This window comes from Protobothrops mucrosquamatus, unplaced genomic scaffold (genome assembly GCF_001527695.2).
Source record: "Protobothrops mucrosquamatus isolate PMUCROS unplaced genomic scaffold, P.Mucros_1.0 scaffold_280, whole genome shotgun sequence".
Taxonomy (NCBI): domain Eukaryota; kingdom Metazoa; phylum Chordata; class Lepidosauria; order Squamata; family Viperidae; genus Protobothrops; species Protobothrops mucrosquamatus.
This window is the reverse complement of record NW_015386356.1, coordinates 1,072,382-1,097,147: the sequence shown is the minus strand read 5'-3', so window position 1 is coordinate 1,097,147 and position 24,766 is coordinate 1,072,382. Positions and strand designations below refer to the sequence as shown.

The 24,766-nt window shown below is 35.8% G+C and overlaps 1 protein-coding gene across 1 annotated transcript; it reads left to right on the top strand.

Moving 5' to 3' along the window:
* The first annotated feature begins 348 nt into the window (after nt 1-348).
* LOC107302682 (plasma kallikrein) lies at nt 349-24,405 on the top strand. Its single transcript, XM_015831815.1, has 14 exons — nt 349-406; nt 2,321-2,480; nt 2,750-2,853; nt 3,119-3,278; nt 6,319-6,428; nt 7,496-7,655; nt 8,681-8,790; nt 8,905-9,064; nt 9,176-9,291; nt 16,273-16,447; nt 17,147-17,322; nt 19,323-19,418; nt 22,169-22,308; nt 24,244-24,405. Exons 1-14 carry the CDS (start codon nt 349-351, stop codon nt 24,403-24,405), a joined length of 1,887 nt encoding a protein of 628 aa, XP_015687301.1.
* Nucleotides 24,406-24,766: the final 361 nt, after the last annotated feature.

Here is a 24,766-nt window from a genome sequence, read left to right as displayed (position 1 = left end):
ATAAAACATGCTGTTAATTTTTCACTGAAAACAAATACCTTATAGAAAGCAAATAGGGCCTCTCGAGAAATTCAGTCTTTGTGAATTTGAGTAGTAACCTCTTGATATACAACTCTCCCACAGATTATAATGCAATGCAGTCCTTGGTTCAAATATATATTATGATTCGTAGACATATATAATATTTAGAAAGGATTATTTAAAATAAGTGGTTACAGGTTAAATGGAACCAAATGGACTTTGGCATGAAGACATGTAAGACTAACACAAACTGGATGTAGAATCATTCAAAAATCGACAGCTACACACAAAAATGGAATTAAAATATATTGTTGCATTTTTTTTAGGATGTTTTGGAACTTTCAAACACTTTATTTCATTGCATTGTTTTCTTCTGTATGCAGTGGTAAGTACCATACATAGGACCATTAATATGCACTTGTGTATATAATGTAAGTCAGGGGACCCTAACTACTGGGCCATGGTCCACTACCGGGCTGTAGCCTGTTTGGAACTGGACCGTGCGAGTGGCCGGCCAGTGCACGTGTGGGCCGGTTCCCCTCTCCCCCCCTGCCAAGCCATAAAGATTGATGACTGCTGATATAAGTTATCATAAATAATAAGTATATCAAGGAACTGTACCTTAAATGCATACAGAGTTGTGTCTTCAAAAGTAATTTTCAAAAGTAGCATCATTTTACATTAAATTTTTTTATGAAAAGGTACAAGCTTTTGTGACCGGCAGCTCACTTCAGATGCATCTATGGTAGACAGCTACTTGTAGATGAATTACTGAGCATGTAGACAAGCTTATTGATTGTCTGAAATGTTCAATTGAATTCAGAGTTCTGCAAAGAACCAAATGGCTTTTGCCAGTTCTCCTTATCATCTTTTCAATATCTCATTCCATTAGAGATTTCTTTTTTTTAAAAAGAAATAGTATAAGAGTAATAAAAGACCTACCAGAAAAAGGTGTGATTGACTGATTTTAGTGCTAAATTGGAGCATTCCACAGTATTTTATTGATAATCTTACTCATAGATCACAAAATCTTTCCCTACACCCCTACGAGGGAGAAAATTAACATTTGCTTATTATTTCATTCTTGGCTCACATAGAATTGATCCATAATATGCTAGAAATAATAAGATTAGTGGCTATTTACAAGACTGAAACAAGGACTGTGGCCAGGGGCATCTTTCTGTAGCATTTCCATTTTATTCAGATGAAAATATCCTTAGAGGCAGGATAAATAATTTTTGAATTTAATATTTTTCATGAATTTAGTACTTGCAGGCACTTTTGAAAAACATGAAAGGTAATAATCAAGAAAAAGTTCAGCTCTGCAGTGTCTTTCCAACACATGACTATGTCAATGATTTATGTTCTTTGATTTATAAATCATAATTACAAAAATATTCCAAGCCAGGATAAAATTAAAAAGAATATATTTGAAACTAGCTGTTGTATTTTCTAATTTGCAAACGCTTTTCAAAACAAGTTAAAATTTAATGATGTCACAGGGACAGACAGTAAAGTAAATGCATTTTAAAAGTGTAGTTATGTATTTCTTATTCATTTTGGAAGTGCTATAGTGTTTTGGATTTTGATGTGAACAAAAATCATTTCAATTTGCCTATATAACAATTTTAATGTTCTATATTTTGACAGTAACCTTCAAAAAGAACTTGAAAGATGTGAGAAAATAGAGATGCATGGAAAATACTTCTGTTTCAGCTATGGAATTTGTAGTCAAATCAGAAATTTTGTTTAGTATGGGGGAAGAGCCTTTAAAAAGGAAAGAAGAATGGTTCCCACATTCTGAATTAGCATTCTGGCATAGAATTTTGGGCCATGATAGTATTTTGTTCCAAAACCTGGTTATCAATGACATATTAAGTCTTCAAATAATTTGAATTATTTCTATTTAAAAAAATATGGATAATCTCTAATTCTGGCCACGCCCTTTGGTGACAGTTCTTGCATTACACGTGGAACCACAAACTAGTTAGCCACATTTTAGCTTGCTATGGTTTGTGATAAGGTTATTTTATGGTTCTCTAAGTTGTGGAAGCTCAGAAGATTTGGGTTTACTTATTAATTAATCAAATTTATATGGCCACCCCTCTCTCAGAAAGTGACTCTGGCCAACATAGAACAATATGAGTTATGAGCAGAAAAGGTACTCACTCTGTTTCCTTTCATGGACAAGATATTTGAATTCCTGCATAGGATTCCAGGGCCTTCCTGCTTTGACTAAACTTAGATCTTCTGAATTTGCAGCACAGCTAATACTCGACATCTTTTTTTTCTGTCTCAGAATGTATGTCTGAGATGTACAGAAACACATATATTCAAGGAGGAGACATATCTAGGGTTTATACTCCAACTGCAGATTATTGTCAGCTGGTATGCACTTATCACCCAAGATGTCTTTTGTTCTCCTACATACCTGGAAGCTGGGTAAAAACTACTGCAAGGTAACGCTAAGATTATTTGATGATTTATGTGTACATTCCTGCATGCATGACAGTGGTGTGAAAAGGTCTTTCTAAGACAAAAGAGCAAATAAGGAAGTGCAAGGTACTTCTAAATAAACGATGACAAGGAGAAGACAAAGAGTGGGTGACAGTGGAAGACAGAGTTACATCGTTGAGTTGGGTGGTCATATAAATCCAGTAAGTAAGAAAATAAGTAAATGTAAGAAATGTCTGTTGTATGAATAATGTGTTCCACTTCCAACTATAAGGTTTTCTTGCTTCCTGAAAGAAATTGATGCTCAAGAATTGCCAAAGATTCACAGAGAAGGAATAATCTCTGGTCATTCTCAGAAGCAATGCACTCGAATTACTGGTAAGACCTAATTGTTTATGAGACTTTACAAAACCCAGAAAAAAAAGTATATGGCACCAGAAGTGACCTTATAGCAAATTTAATAATTGGTCTATTTATTTCAATATTCCTTGAACCAGAAAATTTGCTAAAGGTTTAGCTGGAATTTTGACTTGAAGCCCTTTCAGAACTTCAAGTATTTTACTCAAAATCTTCTAGGAGAAGGGTTTTCCTTCCTAAAAATGTTGGATTTTCTTCCACATCTTTCTTTCTCTCTTTTTTCTAGCTTGCAGAAAAAAAGTCTATGAAGGACTGGATATGCAAGGCGAAAATTACAATATAATTTCTGCTGACAATTATCATCACTGCCAACAGAGATGCACCAATGATAAGCATTGTTACTTTTTTACATATACCTTAGAATCATTTCACAGTGTACCCCTACGGTAAATAATAATAAATAATATTCAGGATTTGTTTCATTGGACAAAAAATAGCCTGATACTACAGAAGAGCTTTGATATAAAGGTAGTCCTTGACTTAGGACCACAGTTGAGCCAAAGTTTCTGTTGCTAAGCAAGACATTTGTTAAATGAGTTTTGCCCCATTTTATGACCTTTCTTGCCACAGTTGTTAAGTGAATCACTGCAGTTGTTAAGTTAGTAACACAGCTGTTAAGAATGAATCTGGCTTCCCCATTGACTTTGCTTGTCAGAAGTTCACAAAAGGTATCTTATGATCCCGGGACACTGCAACTGTCATAAATATGAGTCAGTTGCCAAGATCTGAAGTTTGATCACGTGACTATGGGAATGCTGCAATGATTGTGTGAAAAACAGTCATAAGTTGCTTTTTCCAATGCCATTGTAACTTCAAATGGTCATTGAACACCTCTACTACTTGCTTGTGGGAATAAATGTGCACCCTAGGTAAGTGAACGTGTGATAGCTGGATCTGAAGTATTTATCAAGAAAGGCAGGGACATGCAGATTTTCAGGTATCAAATGCAAACTATGCCCCACATTTCAGTTGAGAACTGGATTTGAAATTAAGTTCATAAAATGGCAGGTTTAGATTCACTTGTAATCCATTGGCCATTGATTGCTCCTATGATGTACAAAGGTCTTTCATTCAAGGATCTATGAGTTGATCAAATAATTAAATATATCATGTTATTGTTGAACACAATGTATTACTGGAAAAAATGCAGAGTGATTATATGCAGGCCTTGAGTTGTTTGAAACCGTGCTGCAGAAGTGGTGGGCAGGCGCATGCACATGCCCACATCCCCACTTATTTAAGCTTTGGGCGAGGGCATGCTTGCACACTCCATTTGCGTGAGTGGCAGGTGTGCATGCCCACCGCTCATGCAAATGGAGCTGCGCATGCGTACACACGCTTTCCTGCTGCTTGTGCTGCACCATCCCCTCCCCCCACCAGTTCCGCAAAGCCAGAAAGGTTAGAGAACTCTGACCTAGTTTGGTTTAATAGTTAAGTTGCTGGACTGGAAATCATTAGATCATGAATTCAAGTTTTGTCTTTAGCATAGAAGCTAGCTGGATATCTTTGAGCTGGTCACTCTCTCTCTGTCCTAAGAAGAAAGTACAGCAAAACACTGTGAAAATATTGCCAAGAATACTGTCCTGTAGTTCCCAGAAGTTAGAGTTAACTCAGTGGTCTGTAACAATTACATCTGGGTTGCAAAAATCTGACTGAATACTAGGTGACAGCAAAGATATATAGAAACTTTATTTGTTGTCTTCTACTGATCACACCTATTTTTTCAGTCCATCCCATTTTTTTTCCCACCAGAACCTAGGGCTTTTTTTCTCATAGAACGCCCAGAACGGAGTTCCGGCACCTTTTTTGGATGAAACCTTGTAGGGTAGGCAAGGCGGGTTGTATGACATGTGTGAGTTCCGGCACCTTTTTTTTTTTTTTTTTAGAAAAAAAGCACTGCCAGAACCTGTTATTACAGCATACATCCAGAATTTAGGTTCTATTGCTTTAGGTAATATATTTTTCCATGAATTCAGTTCAGTCCTTTTTTTTTGCCCTAAAATTGTCTAAAGTATTGGGCACCATTTCATGTTATGATACTAGATTATGGGAATTAACAATGAGGGATATAGATATGATTTGGAGAAATACTTTTTCTTGTCTACTCAATTTGTATAGTTATTATACACAAATTATAAAATTGTTAAACTCTTCTAATTGCTATATTTTGTTCTAAATTATAATATGTAACCTTCTAAATTTTAACAATAGGTTATAGCAGAGTAATTTATTTCTAATCTGTAGTACCATGGAAGAGTAAGAAAGCCTTTGGATATTGGAGTCATATTTTATACAAACATATGGTTTAGCTTTAACCACAGTTGATTGAATATATATCCATATATATATATATATATATATATATATATATATATATATATATATATATATATATATATATATATATATATATATATATATATATATATATATATATATATAAAATATATATATATAAAATTTGGATTGCTAACAAAGAATTAAGGGAGAATATATATATATATATTTGTTTTCGTAGATTTTCACGGGTACAAGTATGCAGGTCTTGGCGTATTCGGATCTTTTCCCATGTAAGATTGAGAGTATCTTGGCGACGTTTCGACGAGGTCCCACTCATCATCTTCAGGCTGGGGTCTTCAGCTTCGTGCCTATGCACGAATCTTACACAGGAAAAGACCTGAATACGCCAAATATATATATCTTTGGTTATTCGGGTTTTCTCCCACGTAAAATTGGAAGTGTCTTGGTGACGTTTCGACGAAGTCCCATTCGTCATCTTCAGGCTGGTGTTTTCAGCTTCGTGCTTCTTTGCTTTCCTCAAAGTTGCGCCCGGCGGCGGCGAGGACAAGAAGGAGGAAGGCGCTCCCCGGGCTAGTCACCCCACAGAGCCGCGGAGCCCATGCGCCTCTCTTCCTGCAACGGACACATCCAATTCACCAGGCGACGCCCCGATGAAGTCCCATTCGTCATCCTCAGGCTGGTGTTTTCAGCTTCGTGCTTCTAGGAGTAACTTTATTTGTTGTCCGTTGCAGGAAGAGAGGTGCGTGAGCTCCGCGGCTCTGTGGGGCGACTAGCCCGGGGAGTGCCTTCCTCCTCCTCCTCCTCGCCGCCACCGGGCACAACTTTGAGGAAAGCAAAGAAGCATGAAGCTGAAAACACCAGCCTGAAGATGACGAATGGGACTTCGTTGAAACGTCGCCAAGACACTTCCAATTTTACGTGGGAGAAAACCCGAATAACCAAAGACCTACATACAAACACCCGTGAAAACCTCAGAAAACATATATATATATATACACACACACACACCCATACACACACACACACACACACACACACACACACCCATATGAGTCTGCAAGCTTAGCCTGAAATAATTTAGCTGAAGTTTGCATTAAATAGTATCTGCTTTCTTTTCTTATCCAGTAATAAATGCTACTTGAAATATAGCAACACAGGAACCCCAAATCAAATAAGGCAGCTTAGGGATGTTGTCTCTGGATTTTCATTAAAACCATGCCAACTTGCCCAAACAGGTAAGTTGCTTTATCCTAAAAGAAAATATTGTGGATAATATATCCTAGCTTGTTTTAAACATGGTGTGTAAATATGTATCATACCAGACAGTCTTCCAATTTGGCACATTCCAGATTTGTTGGGAATGCCTAAACATTTTAGCAACTGAAATTCCAGGATATCTGGTGGGACCACATTGGGAACTTGCCCTACAGAGTGAGTTCCCAACCCTACAAGGTCTATAGCAAGACCCTGTGGGCAATTACAAGGCAATTCTATAGATATGAATGCAATTGTCCTTGTTTCAATACTATAGTCTACCTGGATTCATAATGTTCTTTGCATATTTAGCACATCCTTCTAAATTCTTTTTGCAATGTAGGCTATTCAACCTAAGCTAATACCTAAGATTTGTGTCAAGCAAAAATCACCCCTAACCCATCCTAGTGCGTTTCGTTCAGTCACTGTCTAGCTCACATTTTTAAAGGGCCCCTGTCTGGCATCAGGTCCCCCCTCCCTCAGAATGTCATCTGAGCTAGATCTTCTGAGTGAAGATTGTACTAATCCACATGCCTCTTTTCTGGGAAGCAGGGGAGAAGGGATACAGCAGGCTAAAAAGCACTTCTAGCTACTTTGGACTTGTCTTTTGAGGTTTTCAGAAATCTTAATCTTCTAAGCCAAGAAATCTTCATCAACCACAAAATATAGAGCATCTCCTATGCCTGATGTGCAATTTTCTATGAATATTATAGGCCTCTGTGACTTGCAAATGCTGCTGAATAAGTGTCACCATTGTATGTAGGTGCATCTATGGTGAGGTTAGTCCAGTAGAGAAACACTATATTGTAGCTTTCCCAGTTTGGCATCCTTTAGATATACTGGGACTGCAACTCATTCAAAGTCTCCACACATCTGGAGAGTACCAAGTTGGTATAGACTATTCTTTGCAACCAAAGTTTTTCTGTCATGATTCTCATACATTCTGGCAGAATCTGAAATGTAGACTTTTCCTCTCTCAATCCATGTTTTTTGATAATTTGATGACAGCATGGACTACTATGACTTTGCCAATTTATTTTCTATGCAGATTGTCAGATGGACCTTTTTCAACACTTTGCATTTTCTGGAATTACTGTTGCAAAGATTTTGACCCCTGACAAATTTGTATGTAGAACAGTTTGCACTTACCGTCCAAACTGCTTATTCTTTACATTTCTCAGCAGCGAATGGGAAATAAAAAGCCAAAGGTGAGTATAGTTTGTTTGATAACATGATGTCATGACAACGTTTAGAAGATTCAGTATTCATTCTATTACCTATGTTCTATGACTGAGATACCTTGTATTTCTGCCCATCTGACAAAAATTTGGCAATGTCACACAGATTTGTTGTTGCAGAAATTACAATCTTGCAAAACTTTCTGGTTCTCAACTTACATTATATATGGCTAAATGTTCAAGAGGAAAATTAAGATGTTCACCTGGTAAAAAGAAGAATGTATACATATACACATATAGCAGGGGTCCTCAACCTTGGCAACTTTAAGACTTGTGGACTTCAACTCCCAGAATTCCTCAGGCAGCTTTGCTGGCTGAGAAATTCTGGAAGTTGAAGTCCACAAGTCTTAAAGTTGCCAAGGTTAAGGACCCTCGACATATAGGATTCAGTTCTGCTGGTTTATATTCAGTTAGGCCTGCAGGTACACAAGGTACACAGGGATTGATCATGCTCATGTGATCTGCTGGTGACACAGATTTAATCTTGCTAATGATAAGTATACTGGTAAAAGATACAGAACTTAAACACCGTGTCTATTATTCTGTTCTTAACAGGATTTCTCCTGAATCCAGTCCAAACCATGACTTGTAGAATTAGAAAAAAAAAATGAACACAAAGAGACGCAGAGAAGTTGTGGGGAGCTAAGAAAGGAATGGAAGAAAATATAGACTTAAACAGTTAAAAAGAAGAAAGAAATATAGTAGCAGCCAAGTCACTTGGCAGTTTAACGCATAAATGGCATATAAGCTCAGATCAAGAAAGATCTGGGAAGAAGAATTTTATAGAACTTGAAAAAACTCTGCTTTCATTGACTTATAATAGATGAGTCCGGAAAATGTCTATTACACTTTCCAAGGTTCTTTATTTATATCAAATTTCCACTAAAAATACTTCCCTGAAATCTGTGTAGTTTTTACTTCCTTGTTCTTGTTCAACTGTGTGGGGCTTGAAACAGTCAGATATTAGTCATGATTATTTGGTGCTTTTGCCTTAGATATACCTGTCTGATGATGACTTCAAGAAGTGAAAAACCAGAGAAAATTACAGAAAGAGCAAATGTTATATCAGGATTCAGTCTCCTGAACTGCCGAAGAGCCGAACCTGGTAATGAAAAGATTATTCAAAATTATCTTAATTAAAATAAAATTGCATGATCAGTTTTTGGCCGGTAACCTGTCTTTGACATATACTTTCACAATGTTTACAAAATTATTGCAGCATGCCATTCCCAGACCTACCCCGAATTAAACTTCAATGGGACGGAATTGAGTGTGGAATATGTCAGTGGGCACAATGCTTGCCAACAACTTTGTACAATGACTGTCCGCTGCCAATTTTTTACTTACATTTTCCGTAAAATGCAATGCAACCAACAAGGGTATGTGCTTTTGTTTCATTTACAAAATAATCTTAATGTGAATTTTTCCATCCTCCCCTTTGGGAAAAAAAACCTCTTAGAATGATGCTGCTTCTTTTATTTCCTGTATAGCAAATGTAAATGCTACTTAAGAATGTCGGCCAATGGGTCTCCAGATAATATTGAGGCTGAGAATGAAATAGTTTCAGGCTATTCTTTAAGATTGTGCCAAACTAGCAAAAGCCCTGGTGAGTATCCGATTAAGTGCTCTTCTGTTGTCTTTATAAGCTGGAACAGGAGATGTTCATTCACTTTGGAAAGACTTGTATCATCCCTAACCTGATCATTTCCAGATATATTGGACTAATATTCTCCCAGCCCTGTACTAGCAAGTCACTGAGCCCTGCAGTTGGGATTATGGGGAAATGCAATCTTCCAGCTTGAAAAATTGTTCTCAAGGGTGAAAATTCTCATTTTACCAATGTTTCATAACTTTTGAATTTAAAATATTTAGTGACACCAAAGAGACTAAAGAAAATTATTCCCATCATTTCATTTCTGAATTTCCTTATGATTCACTATACTGAATATTTTGCAGGCTGTGCACTGATGCCAAATATTTATTGAATTTTGTTTCTTGTGATTTGGCATTATATATCTTTAATTGTTTAGGCTTTACTATCCTTAATGGGCTACAAGCTGACATTGAGTTTACTTATTTATTTATTAAAAGAATTTTTTATCCCACCTTTATTATTTTATAAGTAACTCAAGGCAGCAAACATACATTATACTCTTTCCTCCTCCTAGTTTCCCCACAACAACCATTCTGTGAAGTGGGTTGGGCTAATAGTGAGGGACTGGCCCAAAGTCACCCAGCTGGCTTTCATGCTTAAGGCAGAACTAGAACTTACTCTTTCCTTTTCTTTTTTAATGTATATTTTTTTTACAGTAACAATCTTTAGTATTTAGTAAGCAACATTGTCTGGGTTTATATGTTTGACATTAATAATAGTACAATTTCCATTCCTATCCTTTATTCCGTTTTTTTAACCATTTATAATAATTTCCCCATTTTTGAAAGTATTCTGAATCTTGCTTCCCCTTCATTTTCAATGTGAACCTATCCATTTCTACACAGTCTAAAATTTTCTTAATTATGTCTTCTTCAGATGGTATTTCTTTGCTTTTCCAGTATTGAGCAAATGTAATTCTCACTGCTGTTAATATATGTAATATTAAGTATACACATTTTTATCATAGCTTTCTGAGATTATACCTAAAAGAAATAATTCTGGTTTATAGTCTACATGTGCTCTATCATCTTTTCTAGCCACCTATGTATTTTTGTATAAACCCTCCAATCTTACAACCAATAGTCCTGTATGTCCTTTAAATTCACCTTCATAAATCTTATATTCTTTGTCTGTAATCTCTTATAATCCAATAGACTTCCCTATACAGGAAGAAGGAAAACCTTCTAGTCCACTTCTATCTTTCAGTCCCAGTTTCAGAGATTTCTCCAAAGGTCCAAAGTTTTAGTCTACCCAAATTTGTAATCCAAAAGATCCTGAATATAGGGTTAGTAATCCATAAGGACTCCCCCAAATGGAGTCGCCACTAGTCAGATTTCCATTGTCTCTAAACAGTTCTTGAACATAGGGGTCTCTTATCCAGTTCACTCCCCCCCAAAAAGGGAGGCAGTAGCAGAAAGAAAAAAATATATAATCCACTGTAATCCACTTTTAGCTTTGTCTTTCAATACCAGTTATCCAAAAATCCAAAAAAACCAGCCCAAGTTTGTACTCATCAAAGTCTTGCTATTCCAAGTTGGTAATCCACAAGGCCTCTTCCAAGGAAAATACAAAAATCCAATTTCCTCTGTCTCTAGGCAATTCTTAACATTGCAGCACCAATAGTATTTGTAATCCAGAAAAGCTGGATGGCTTTAAAGTTGTTTATAGTTATACAGACAAAAACAGCCCAAAGAGTTTTTTTCCTCCCTTTTCCAGTGCAATCTGCAAGGTTAGGAAGCTCAGACACATCAAAGAGTCTAATATGCTATCTCTGTCTGGGCTTCAAGCCAAGGTCATTTCTTCCAGGCCAGATAAAAAACAAAGTTTTGGCACTTTTCCTTTATTCCACCACTAGATGTCATGAAACGTCTATCTTCAACCAGGACTTATTGAAAGCTCTATTTGTTATTTTTTTCCAAAAAAGGAAAAAAGAAAATAACAAAGTTTTCAAAGTTCTTTTAGATCACCTAAATTTTTCAGTCTTAAAATTTTAAATTGTTTCTGAGTTAGTTTTATGCTATCTTCTTTTCTCCCAAAAGTTTTGAGCCACCACAACTTCTTGCTTCTGGGAGCCTTGCTTTTGGGATATTTTTTTTAAATAAGGTTTTTACAATTATAGACCAGGGGGGTTAGTCTCAACTAGTTTCAAACATGATACTTTTCTGCTTGGTCATGCTTTTCCCCCGGCTGTCAGCAGCTTCTGACTGGCTGCTTGCTTGAAGCCAGTCTTTCGCCTGTTGGTTTAGAGGACTTCCTTGGATCCAGCAGTTTGGCCACTGCCTCACCACAATAGACAAGGATCCCTTCCTTCTTCATCGCCTCTCCGGGGTGACTTTAGGCCCTTTTCTGACCCCGAGCAGGGTGAAATCAGACATGGGAGGCAGAGGCCTGCTTCCCGGCACCCGTCTCACTGCAACGCGAAACCGGAAGTCAGAACTTACTCTTCTGATTTCTAGTCTGGTGTCTTAACCACTAGACCAAACTAGCTCTCATTTAATTTAATTTAATTTATTTTTTTAATTATTTCATTTCATTTCTTTTTTTTTCAAATTTTTTATTAATTTTTAAATAAACAGACAAATTACAAATATGGTATACATTAATAAAAAAGCCCCATATTATATATCTATTCAGAGATGTTCAGCAGCCCCCCCCCCACCTGCGTCCACCCTCTCTTTCCTTCCTACCTACTTCCCTCCTCCTCTCTTCTCCTTCTACCTACACCTCTCTCCTCCTTCCTCCTCTCAACTACCCTACACATCCCACCTCCTTCTTTTCCTCATCCTTCGGACGCAGTTTGGGGGGACCAGCCGAGCATCTCATCTTCTTCAAATACATTATTTCACTATAACATTCTAATATACCAAAATTTAAATTTACATCTTTAATCCCCTCCTTCCCTCCCCACCTGGACTTCCCAGAACCGAATACAGGGTTATGCACATGTCATCCCAAATCTAAATAAAAATACCCAAACATAATACAATCAAATATTAACATACTTTAACTCTAATAAAAAAAATTATCAACTTGACATAAATATAAAATATATATAATATGATAAATAAATAAAAAACAATATAAAATCTACTCAAAGGCTATATAATATTTGTTAACTTCGTACTTTCTCTGAATATACTCTATCCATCTTCTCCAGACCAAAATAAATTTTTCTTGAGATTGATCTTTCAAATATGCAGAAATCTTAGCCATTTCTGCAAAATACGACACCTTCGTTCTCCAATCATCCATAGTGGGTCATACATTCTTCTTCCAGTTTTGAGCAACCAATAACCTTGCTGCCGTTATACAATACAACATCAAAATCATTTCTTTAGAATTTAAATCTTCCACAATACCCAAAAGAAATAATTGCGGTGTAAATTTTATCTTTCTCTTAAAAATCTGTTGGATATTCCACCAAATCTTAACCCAAAAAGCTTTTACATCCCTACATGTCCACCAAATGTGATAATAAGTTGCATCTAAATTACCACATCTCCAACATTTGGGCTGTAGGTTAGGATACATACAAGACAGCTTTTGAGGATCCAAATACCACCTATAAAACATTTTATAAAAAATTTCCCTTAAGTTCTGCGCTTGGGTAAATTTCACATTTCTTACCCAAATTATTTCCCAAGTATCCAGCAAAATTGGTTCTTGGATATTTTGAGCCCATTTAATCATGCAATCTTTAACTAATTCTGTTTCAGAATCCAATTCTATTAACACACTATAAATTCTCCTAATATGAGCTCTACTTTGATCTTTAATCTGCTTGATCAAGTTCACATCCTCCAAAGTTAAACCAAGCTTTTGATCTATATGCCATCTATCCACCAATTGACAATATGAGAACCAGGAATGGAGAATATTATCTCGTCTCAAATCATCCAATAATTTAAATTGCCAATCCTGCCCCCTCAAAATAAGTAAATCCTTCTAAGAAATCCCCTCCAATTTAACTCCTCTCGTAATTCCTTGTATTGCATGTTCTGGACTTGTCCATATTGGAATTTTAAGATTTAATTTATAATAATACTTCTTCCAAACACGCAGAAGTGCAATCCTTAAAATATGGGTCTTAAAAACTTGATCAACTTTCTTATCAAAAAATAAATAGGCATGCCATCCGTAAAATAAATCCCAACCTTCAAGAGTCAATATTTCTCTATTAGTTAAATTAATCCAATCACTAATCCACGTTAAAGCCACCGCATCATAATATAATTTTAAATTTGGGACTTTCAGTCCCCCTCTTTCCCGTGCATCTTGCATAATTTTGAATTTAACCCTCGGCTTTTTGCCCTGCCAAATAAACCTGTTGATACCTCCAAATTAGAATCTTTTTTCAAAATAGGTATCATTTGAAACAGAAAAAGAAACTTTGGAAGAACATTCATTTTAACCACTGAAATTCTCCCCAACAATGACAACTGCAACTTTTTCCAATCATCTAAATCCTTTTGAATTTTTATCCATAACTTATCATAATTATTTTTATACAATTTAACATTAGAGGCAGTAATATAAACACCCAAATATTTCACCTTTTCCACTATTTCAAAACCAGTTAAATTAACTAAAATCTCTTTGTCTTTTTTAGTCATATTTTTAGATAATATTTTAGTCTTATTATTATTTACCTTAAATCCAGAAACTTTCCCATACTGTATCAAGATCTGTATCAAATCTCTTACTGATTCAATTGGCTGAGATAAAGTAAAAACCAAATCATCAGCAAAAGCTCTCAACCTATAATCATTCTTGTTTAAAATTATTCCTTTTATAATCGATGATTCATGAATTTTGATCAATAAGATCTCCAATGTCACAACAAATAATTAATAATTTCATTTCATTTTTAAATTTAATTTTAATTATTTCATTTCATTTCATTTTTAATTTAATTTAATTTTTTATATTTTATTTTATTTATTTTATTTTATTTTGAATTTACTTATTTTATTTCAATTTACTACTCATCACCTAGCAAGTTTAGTTTCTTTATCATTTGAAATAATAATTCATTTGAAAGTAATGGCAGTTGATGTATCACTGTAACTAATAATTATAGACAAGCGTTGACATTTTAGCAGCCTACGGAATTTCATATTTGATGGCTACCAAAGTAGCAAAAGCAACTCAACAAGTATATTATACTCATAATTTAGAAATAAACACAAATTTTCAACATTCATTAGACAAAATTGAAAAACTCAGCTAATATTGCTTTAGATCTAGTTCTATTTCATGGCAAATGGATTTATCAAATGTCAATGCCTGTGGTCTCCATCCCATTCATATGAAGGGACCACAGAGTTTGAAAGAGGCTGTGAACTATATCTCTGGTTATTGCCCCTCCCCACCCATGGTTTAATGTGGAGCTCTTGGATAAGGAAATTTAAACAGAAGAGTTGCCCAAGTTCCAAATCCATATTCATTCAGAATTCCAGGACCTAGGAAAGCTGCACAAACTGCAGCTTCTATACACAGGAGCTGTTGACATCCAAAATAACATAGAGATGATAGGGCCCAGGAGCGCCTTGTGCCATAGGTGCATGGCCATTAAGGCAGAATACAGCCTTTAAAAAAAAGTGTTGCCTGTTTTTATGAATAGTATATGAAGCATTTGTTAGTTTTAGCTGACAATAAATCTCCAGTTTTTCCCAAGACCTGTTTTTTGTTCAGGCTTCAGATGAAAATGAGAAGGAATAAATTGTGGAAGTCTTCTGCAAGCAAAGCGTGTGTTTTGAGCTCAGCCCTTTGTCTCACGATAAAACACATACCATTTACTTTCAGTGGCAATGATTTTGTCTTGCCCTTTCCTGCTGCACATTAGTAGCTACTGGATTTTGATTCTTTTCAGCATTTCAGAAAAGAAGAAAAATGCATTTAATCTTAAATACACCAGCTTTAGATTTCTTGATATCTTTTCTATTTTTGTTGATTCCTGTTTTATAAGCTAGAATCTAGCTGTTCAAAATTCTTATTCCTGTCCCTAAATTTTCTAACATAGCTTTCAACAAATAATTCTAAGCAAATAGTTATATCATAGGTCAAGCTACCTATTGATTGACACATCAACTGCTGTTTTCTGGTATGTCTTTACTCTTCTTAATACACTTCATGTGGAGCAACTTCTTTGAACGTCATTTAGGTTGAAACCTTTGAGGGCTCAAGCTCCTAATCAATCTCAAGTGTTAAGATGATTCCCTGATTTAGACTATTAGAGATATACTTTGAATGTCCACCTGTCAGAATAGTTTTTAAGTCCATCAAGAGAGAGAGAAAGAGAGAGATAAGAGATTATATTATGTTAAAATTCATACACTGGGGTATGGCATCACATCACATATATGTTCATTGAATTTAAGAAAAAATGGACCATTTATGCCATTTGGATAGATTCTATATATTTGTATAGAAGAGAATACATGTAGCTCAGAGTTGAACTGTAGAATTCTTGGTGAACTCTGAGCTTGGTCATTTGCTTGCAGACATTTAATTATCTAAGTAACATGATCAGCATTGATGTTAGCTAACTGGATAATGAAAGACGTGTAACCAAACAACCAAGCTGAGATAGCATCAAAGGCTCTATATATTCCTTTCTGCAATACTGTTAATCATTAGAAGTTGTATAGCTCCTAAAGCTAATGCAGTCCTCCAAATGAATTCCATGAATTCGTTTCCTGGTAGAGGCTTTGAACCCCATGGAAAAAGATTTGGCTCTTTGTGTCTGATACTTACTAATAAAATTGAAACTATGTAATGCACTGGTCAATGTAACTTTTGGCATCCACGTTAATGGAATTCCAAATCAACTTTCCCTTTTGTGTACCATCCAATGTGTTAGATTTGAATTCTTATAATCTCATATCAAAAGCACTGAATGGAACTTGATGTAGTGATTAAAAGTTATTTTAGTCTGTGTGCAGAAACCAGAGAAACAGTCAAGGGTTGTTGGAGGATCAAACTCTTCTGCTGGAGAATGGCCTTGGCAAGTCAGTTTACATACAGTGCTCCCTGTTCAGAGTCATCAGTGTGGTGGTTCAATCATCAGTGACCAATGGATTTTGACAGCTGCCCATTGCTTCAAAAAGTGGGTAAACTATGTTCATAGCAGAAACAGACAAATCATGTAACAGGATAGCTTTTGTTACTGTTGATTAACATGTTTTGATTAAAGTTATCACTACATATGAGCTACTAGGACTGCTGGTCAAAGCCTTGAAGATTAGTCCAGAACTAACATATAGAGCTATTGTCTTATAATTTAAACAATTACATGAAATAGTTATATGGTGTACTATGTCATGAAATGCATTGTTCACATGTTTTATATCATAGCCCTCATGCAATTAGCTTGGCTGATTGGGCATCATATAAAATGAAGTTCAAAATATCTGGGAGTCTCTCATAGCCCCATTGATCATTGATTCACAATGATGGGAACTGCAGTCCCACAACTGGAGGCCATGAGGATTAAAAAATAGTCCTTTGATCTGTCTTAGTAAAGCTGTTCATTTTGTAATATTCTCATGATGGTTTAGGTAATAACTTTAATGTGTAACAGGGTAGAAGATGAAAGCACAAATTATCAGAAATTAGTTGCTATAAGAAGTGAAAAGAAAATAATTGAATAAGTAAAAATTCAAAAGAAACTTTTTAAGAATACTTAGGAATGTGTTTAAATATTTAAATATGTTTGATTTGCATTTGAGAAAATGGTTTCAGATTATGAAAAACAGCCTTATTTCTACATATTTTATCTTAATTTTTCTTGTTTTTATTTTTTTAGCTTTCATTTAACTGAACTTTGGCATATTTACAGCAGCATTTTGAAACAGTCTGAAATAACAAATGAAACTACTTTCTTCAAAGTCCAAAAATTGATTGTTCATCCTAGATATGATTTTTCAGAGGCAGGATATGACATTGCTTTACTAAAGCTTGACAGACCTATGAATTTCAGTGGTATGTATACATTTATTACAAAACCTTTAATATTATCTTAGGCTTCATGGTTTGTTTAATAATGGTCAGTTGAATATGCCATCATTGGAATCATTGCATTAAATCCATATATAATAAATTACCATAACAATGAACCCAATCAAGATGATTTTCTCCAAGTCTAAATAAATTGAGTATATTAGATGAAATATGGTCCAAGAAGAAAAAAAAGGATGCTAAGAAGATTTTGTTTCAGAAAAGGAGGCCTATCATAATGAGAACAAAAGGAAATTCAACAAACAAGTTATCCTACAAATTGGCTCAATTATAGAAGATAGGAAGGTAATCAATATCAAAGTGGCATTTTAACAGGAACTGGGAGCAACTGGTCAGCTTAACGTTTACTTGGGCAAAATGGTAGAAAAGTAATCAGATTAAAAATAAAACTGGCAGAATTAAGCAAAAGTCAACATGGCTTTTACAAAGATGACTTAAATTTGTAAAAAGGTCTTTGATAAAAGCTTTGCAATCAAAGAGTAAGACGAACATATTTTTTATGAAGCAAGTAGGCAATCTTCTCAGGGGAATGAAGTGACAAGTGGAATCCTCAAGAGTTTGTACAGAGATATGAGTTTTTCATTTTATTCATAAATGATCTTGATTTGGGAATAAGCAGTGAGCAGACCAAGTACCCAAGATATTCCATGCCACAGTGATCTTGAAGATTTACAAAAAGGTTTCTTTAAATTGTATTAATTTAAAGTAATGCAGTTAGGGAAAATCTGCTACAGTAACTTCAGAAGAATGCTTAGTCTCTATACCTAAACTAGGATTTTGGGGTCCACATGGTAGATAGCTCAGTGTATTCACTTTACAGCTGCGACAAAGGGAAATTCCATTCAGGGTTTATTAGGAAAAGGAAAAGGACTGAAAATGAAGTAAGTAACATTGTAATGTCCTAACACCGGTGTCCCCAACCTCTGTGGTCCGTCACCTCTTTGCAACTGGGCTGTGGAAATGGTTGGTGAGCGCACACCCATGCACATCCCCTCTTGCATAAGCAGCAGGTGAGCGCGTGCACGTGCACTCCATTTGCATGAGGGGTGGGTGCGTGTGCACACTGCTTGGACAAATGGCGCTGCACACGGGTGTGCGTTTGCCGGCCGCTCGTGCAGAACCTTCACCTCTCTCCCCCTGCTAATCTGCAAAGCTGGAAAGGTTGGGAAACTCTGTCTTGACATTAATCTATGGTATGTCTGCATCTAGAATACTGTGTACAGTTCTGAAAAGGGATGGAAAAAATGTACAAAAAAGAAATCAAAACTATTAAAGTGCTCATGCAGATAGAAATGTTCAAACTCTATCTTCAGGAAGAAAAGCAGAACCCGATTAAGGCATATACAATGAGGTACAGCATGGACAAAGTAGTTTGGGAAGGATTTTTCTTCCTCTTTAAAGTATTAGGATGAACCAAGGTGCATCCAACGAAAAAAATCAGGGAGAACATGTCCAACAAAAGTGTTGGATTTTTAAACTTTGAGTTTTTATTTATTTAATTTGTATCCCACCTTTATTATTTTTACAAATAACTCAAGGTGGCAAACATATCCAACACAACTTCCTCCTCCTATTTTCCCCACAACAACCCTGTGAGGTAAGTTGGGTTGAAAGAGAGTGACTGGCCCAAAATTACCCAGCTGGCTTTCATGGCTAAGGCAGGACTTGAACTTATGATTTCTTGCTTTCTAGCTTGGTGCCTTAACCACTAGATTCTGGATTGGCAGTGCCTGTCTCCAAATACCAGTTCAGGGGTAACAATGGAGGTACAGGGATGTGACTCCAACTTTGAACTAAAATTGTCCTTTAGCATCTTTGTGGCTGTTGTGAGAAACAAAATGCTGGACTAAGTGGGCTAGGGCTGATAAAGCAAAAGTGTTCCTCTATCCTTAAGGATGCTATTTATTTTTCAATAAAAGTCTCTTAGCATTTTATTATTTGATTTTTTTGAAATGACTATTTAGCTTTACAGCAGCCGATATGCCTTCCCTCCCAGGAAGAAATGAATATGACATACACCGAATGCTGGGTGACCGGATGGGGTTACACAGAAGAGAGAGGTACTGAAAAATAACCTTAAGAAACAATGAATACTTTTCTTGGTAAAATATGAGGTGATATTAGGTTGTTATTATTATTGCTATTTGCATATGAACCACCAGAAAGGGTTTAATTTATAAAGTGAATTTTATAACTGAAAAGTACATTACCTTTCTAGATTTCATACTAGAATAATGTACTTGTTATCAAGGACCAATATAGGTAAAGATGCCCTAAAGTTGTGCTCTGTTCTTGAGAACCATGTGACACATCTGTGCAACTGACAACATTATACAGGAAGTCCTAATGTTACAACCATTCATGTATGACCATTTGAAGTTATGAGGGCACTTACAACCATCAATTTCTCCCAGTCATGTGATCAAAATTCAGATGCCTGCAGCCTTAGTAGGGGAGACTCCTGACAAGCAAAGCCGAATTTGCTTCATGAGGGCAGCAAATTAGGTAACAAAATCGAGGATAGCTCACTTAACGACATTGCATAGTGACAGACATTTTAGCCCCAATTGTGGTAATAAACTAAATGCTACCTATAAAAGTGGTCTGCTATTGCATTTGTGTAGGATGGCTTACTGTTTGGTCTATCTCCTCCAACTCCTTTGGCAGATAAGTGATGGTCTGTCCAGCTAAAATGTAAGGAAGGAGGCAAAGAATCTTTTCAATGCATACACTATTTTACCTGATGCTTTCAATTTCTCAAAAACAGCAGTTACAGTTGGGACTGTCAGTAATCATTTCTCAGCCATATTTTCAGCTGAAATGCCTCTGGGGGATGAATGCTTCTTCTGACTTCCTATCACTCAGATTTTCTAAAAGAAAATGAAAAGCTGTTCTGGTTTATCAGACAAGAAACTGAGACAGACAAAATTAGGTGTCTGCCATGTGGAGCATGCCTACAGTAGGCCAGCACTTTGAAGCTATTATAAGAAAGGAATGAACTTTGATAATTCAGTTGATCTTTGGCCAAGATTGTCTTGTCAGTTTTCAGCTGCTTTTCTACTTTTGATGTATTTATTACTCCTAGAACATACTCTATATCCTTTATTTCCTTCTATTATGGATACCAAATCAAGGAGAAAAGTTTGAATGACTTTAACAACTCCCCACTGCTCCACAAACAAAAATAACAACAGAAACTGGTCTTAATCTTCTGTTCCTTAAACCTATGGCCAATCAAATGCATCAACTGAGATGTTAAAAATACAAAATAAATCAGAGAGTTCCAAAAGAAAATATCAGTGAAATTATGCCATTGCCTACACAATGCCATCTTGAAAAAAAAACATCTCTATGGATTGCTAAGTAATGGCTAAAGAACAAACAAGTTTCATAATTATGTTTGATTCTGGTTTGAACTAAATCTTAGTTTAAACTTACGTAGTTTTCCTGAGCTAAAATGTATTGGACAATTCTGGTTAGAAAATCAGATTGGGTATTTTTTTGTATCTATTTTGAAACAAATTATTTTCATTCACATACATTTATAATGTACAGAGCAACTGCACTGCCTCCCTTTGCTTAATCAGGAAATAAGGGAACCTAAAATATATGAATGGCCATAGACTAGGCAGTGCTATGAATCTTTAATCTGTTATTAGCAGTGCTTTTTTTCTAAATAAAAAAAAAAAAAAAAGGTGCCGGAACTCACACACGTCATACAACCCACCTTGCCTACCCTACAAGGTTCCATCCAACAATGGTGCTGGAACTCCGTTCTGGGCATTCTATGAGAAAAAAAGCCCTGGTTATTAGAATGCTCTTGGTGCTTTCAAGTGGATTTTCCAAAGGTTGTAGGTCAGACAACTCATCCCAGAGATACAAGGAAGTGCACCACAACATAACATCATATGCAATGGGGCAAATGTAGGGCCAAATTCAAGCCAATTGATACCCTAAGCATCACCCCACAGTACTGTCCTTTGATAGAAGCCAAGTTCTAATGCTATGTGATGGTAACAAATGTAATATCTATCAAAACATTAAAACCAAAGTTTAGTCATTCACCATGCCAAAGAAAACATTTTTTAACAATTTAGATTAAAGTTTGGCCATTAAGGACATTTACAAAACAAACTGATTACGGTGTCAACCATCCCATTGGCAAATGCAGCAAAAGAAACTCCTGGGACATTATTTTACCAAGAGTATAACTTTACTGATAGATCCATATGGGTACAGAAGAAACAAAGCTGTTTCTGAGATTTTGGTGCGAAAAGTAGCATAGTTAAAATCCCCCTTTTTCCTCCCCTGGTCACCCTGTGTCCATTGTCAACCAATCCAGTTCAATCATATTGTTTTGGAAAACAGTCTGCATCGCACGAAAAGTTCCTATCAGGCGACCTTGAAGTGTTGGGACTTTCTCAGGCTGTAAACATAAATTCCTTACCTCCCTCCCAGCTCCCCATACATTCCTATCATTCCCCCCCTTCCCCCTCCCTTAGTCTCTATTGTCAGGTTACAAGTAGCAGCGTGTTAGGAGTCAGTCTTGACATATGATCAAGTGTGGCAGTGAAGGAATGAAAGGTATGATAGCTAAGGGGAAAACCTGTGTGGTTTCCCATTAGCTTGGTGCCCTAAGCAGATGTTTATTTGGCTTAATAGTTAATTCAGGGCTGGGATGATGTCCAGGAGTCTCTAATTGATTCTTATGTCACGTTCACATATAGTTGGTGATGCCTGAAGCTTGCATTATTCTTGACTTTCACTGTACTAGCAACCTTCTCTCCATTTCTCTTTTTTGTAATTATAGGCTCAATCAAAGACATGCTACAAAAAGTCAAAATTCCCTTAATACCAAATGCAGAATGTCAGTCTCAATACCTAGAGCACACAATAACTGACACAATGTTATGTGCTGGCTACCCAGGAGGAGGCAAGGATGCTTGCCAGGTAAATTAACAGTATCTTGTATTTCATTCTGACTCTGTGTGCCATCACCCTCTTCAAGAGATCTGGAAAACCTGAGTTTGATGCAGATTTTAATTAAAAACGGCATGGTATTTCCTTCTGACACTATTATACCCAAGACTCCCTGAGAAAAAATAAGAGGTTATTGATGTATTTGATTGGTTTTTAAAAGAGCCTGGTGTTTTATTTTTTACTTTTCAAGTAACAATATAAATATTACATTATACAAAATGCTCAGCATATAACATGCATATAAACTTTTGAAGCTGCTGCTAATAAAAGCATACAGGGTCCATTCCTGTTTTATACCTTTTAAAAAAAAACACCTATCATAGATAGGTTTTGCTTTTTTTCTTTTTGTCCTTTTATGTCCCGTAACTGTGTTCTGTGGCATTTGTCCATAAAAGAAAAAAATATCCTGCTATCAGATTCTGTTTAATGGTCAATGGTTCTACTTAATAATTTGGGGAAGGTGAAAATTGCAATGGAAATCAGTTGGTGGATGTGGACTCAGTGCTGGAAAATTCTTGTGGAAATTTCCAGGTTAAATTGTACCTAGCAAAGAAGAGAGCCAGTTTGATCTAATGGTGAAGGTATCAGGATAGAAACCAGGAGAGTGTGAGTTCTAATCCCCCTTTAGGCATGAAAGCAAGCTGGGTGACTTTGTGCCAGTCACCCAGTCCAACTCACTTCATAGCATTGTTGTTATGGGGAAAACAGGAAGGGGAAGGTGCATTAGGTATGTCTGCCGTCTTGAGTGATTTATAAAAATAATAAAGATGGGATCAAAATAAATAATATAAATAAAGTCTCAGGCAATCCCTATATCCAGATCAGAATAAGTACATACACCACTCAATAAGACAACAAAAACAATAGCTTGAGTTTATTTATTAAATATCACAAACATCACAAACAGTGGACCGGCAAAATAAAAGCAGTATACAAAGCAAGTAACAGCAAGAAAAAGAGATAAACAGGAATTTACATCAGCTGTATATTTTTGTATATCAAAAAGCAAAGTACTATCTGTCAGAAGCAATACTTTGTGTAATCAGCATGGACAATCCCAAAGGGAGCGGCCATTGGAAATTCTAGCTTTAACCTTTTTATATATGTAACAGTAACGGAAGAGAGATGGAAACTCGCCCATTAGGTGATCTTTCCTCTATTCTGCACTATTAAGAGAAATAACTTTGTGGATGCAGATTGTTGGTGGAATTTGAAATTTCCCCCCCTATTTCTTATCTTCCCCCTTTTAAAAATCAGCTTACTTCATTAAAAAAAAATCTTGAAGCTTGTGGCAATTTTGTAGAACTGTAGTTGGGCTAAGAAAAGTATTACCTCTTTGGATGAACATCTTTGTTCCCTCATTTGTGACAATTGGAGAATGTTGCCAATTCTTCAGGCTTTCATCTCAGTGTACAAACTTAGACTTTTAAGAATATAATTCTGGCCATTTTGTGAATTCACTAAAATCGGAATATCAATCAGATGAGAAGTAGTGTTTCCACTGCTTCTACTGAAATACCGATCATTTGGTTAATCTGGGACATAGGATGGCACATAGGCCAGTTACTCCATCAATAATAGTCCCAGAACTGTTCCACTGGGAACAGGTTAGGATAAGAATTGGCACTTCAAGAACAAGTATCTAAGACTGCTTTTCTCTCTCTCTATCCATTCTTTTTTCTTTTGTTGTTTGTGTGCCTTGTTTTAAGCTAGGAATTCACTGGCATAGTTGGGATATTGGTCATCTTTGTGAATATTGGTGAAAGTCTTTTTTGGTTAAGGAGTATAGAAAACATACTTTTGAATAATGATGATTTATTTTAATAACTTGTTTATTCACCTGGGTATCCTTTTCACCAATCTTCCCTAATTAAACTTATGTAGATTTTTCTTTATTCTTTGCAGGGAGACTCAGGTGGCCCCTTGTCGTGTAAATTTGAGAACAGTTGGTATGTGGTTGGCATCACCAGTTGGGGTGAAGGATGCGCTCGCCCAGGACAACCAGGTGTTTACACCAATGTGGTTAAGTTTGTAGACTGGATTCTGGAACAAACTTTAGAAGATTAAAACAGAAAATACTAGGGTTAAATTAATCCTGCATGCTACTAATTTCATGTGGCTCTGTTCAAAGACCCATTTCATCCTGTTTCTGCATTTGGAAAAAACTGCAAAGATTTCATATTTAAATGTATATATTTTAATTTACTTTATCAGACCATTTCAGACCATAGAAATTCAGATGAATTTGAGATTCCATTTCAATTATTACTTCTGAGTGTATGGAAAAAGGTATTTCACAGTGAAGTTTACAAAGATGGGTTTTTTTAAAAAAAATTCAGTATATATGGAGTATATATATATATATATATATATATATATATATATATATATATATATATATATATATATATATATATATATATATATA

What these genes read in the sequence shown, in the direction of transcription:
- LOC107302682 (XM_015831815.1), top strand. Translation starts at nt 349, where the DNA reads ATGTTTTGGAACTTTCAAACACTTTATTTCATTGCATTGTTTTCTTCT. An exon ending in TGGGTAAAAACTACTGCAAG is followed by an intron (nt 2,481 to 2,749) that starts GTAACGCTAAGA and finishes TCCAACTATAAG; the next exon opens with GTTTTCTTGCTTCCTGAAAG. An exon ending in GGGTTACACAGAAGAGAGAG is followed by an intron (nt 19,419 to 22,168) that starts GTACTGAAAAAT and finishes TTGTAATTATAG; the next exon opens with GCTCAATCAAAGACATGCTA.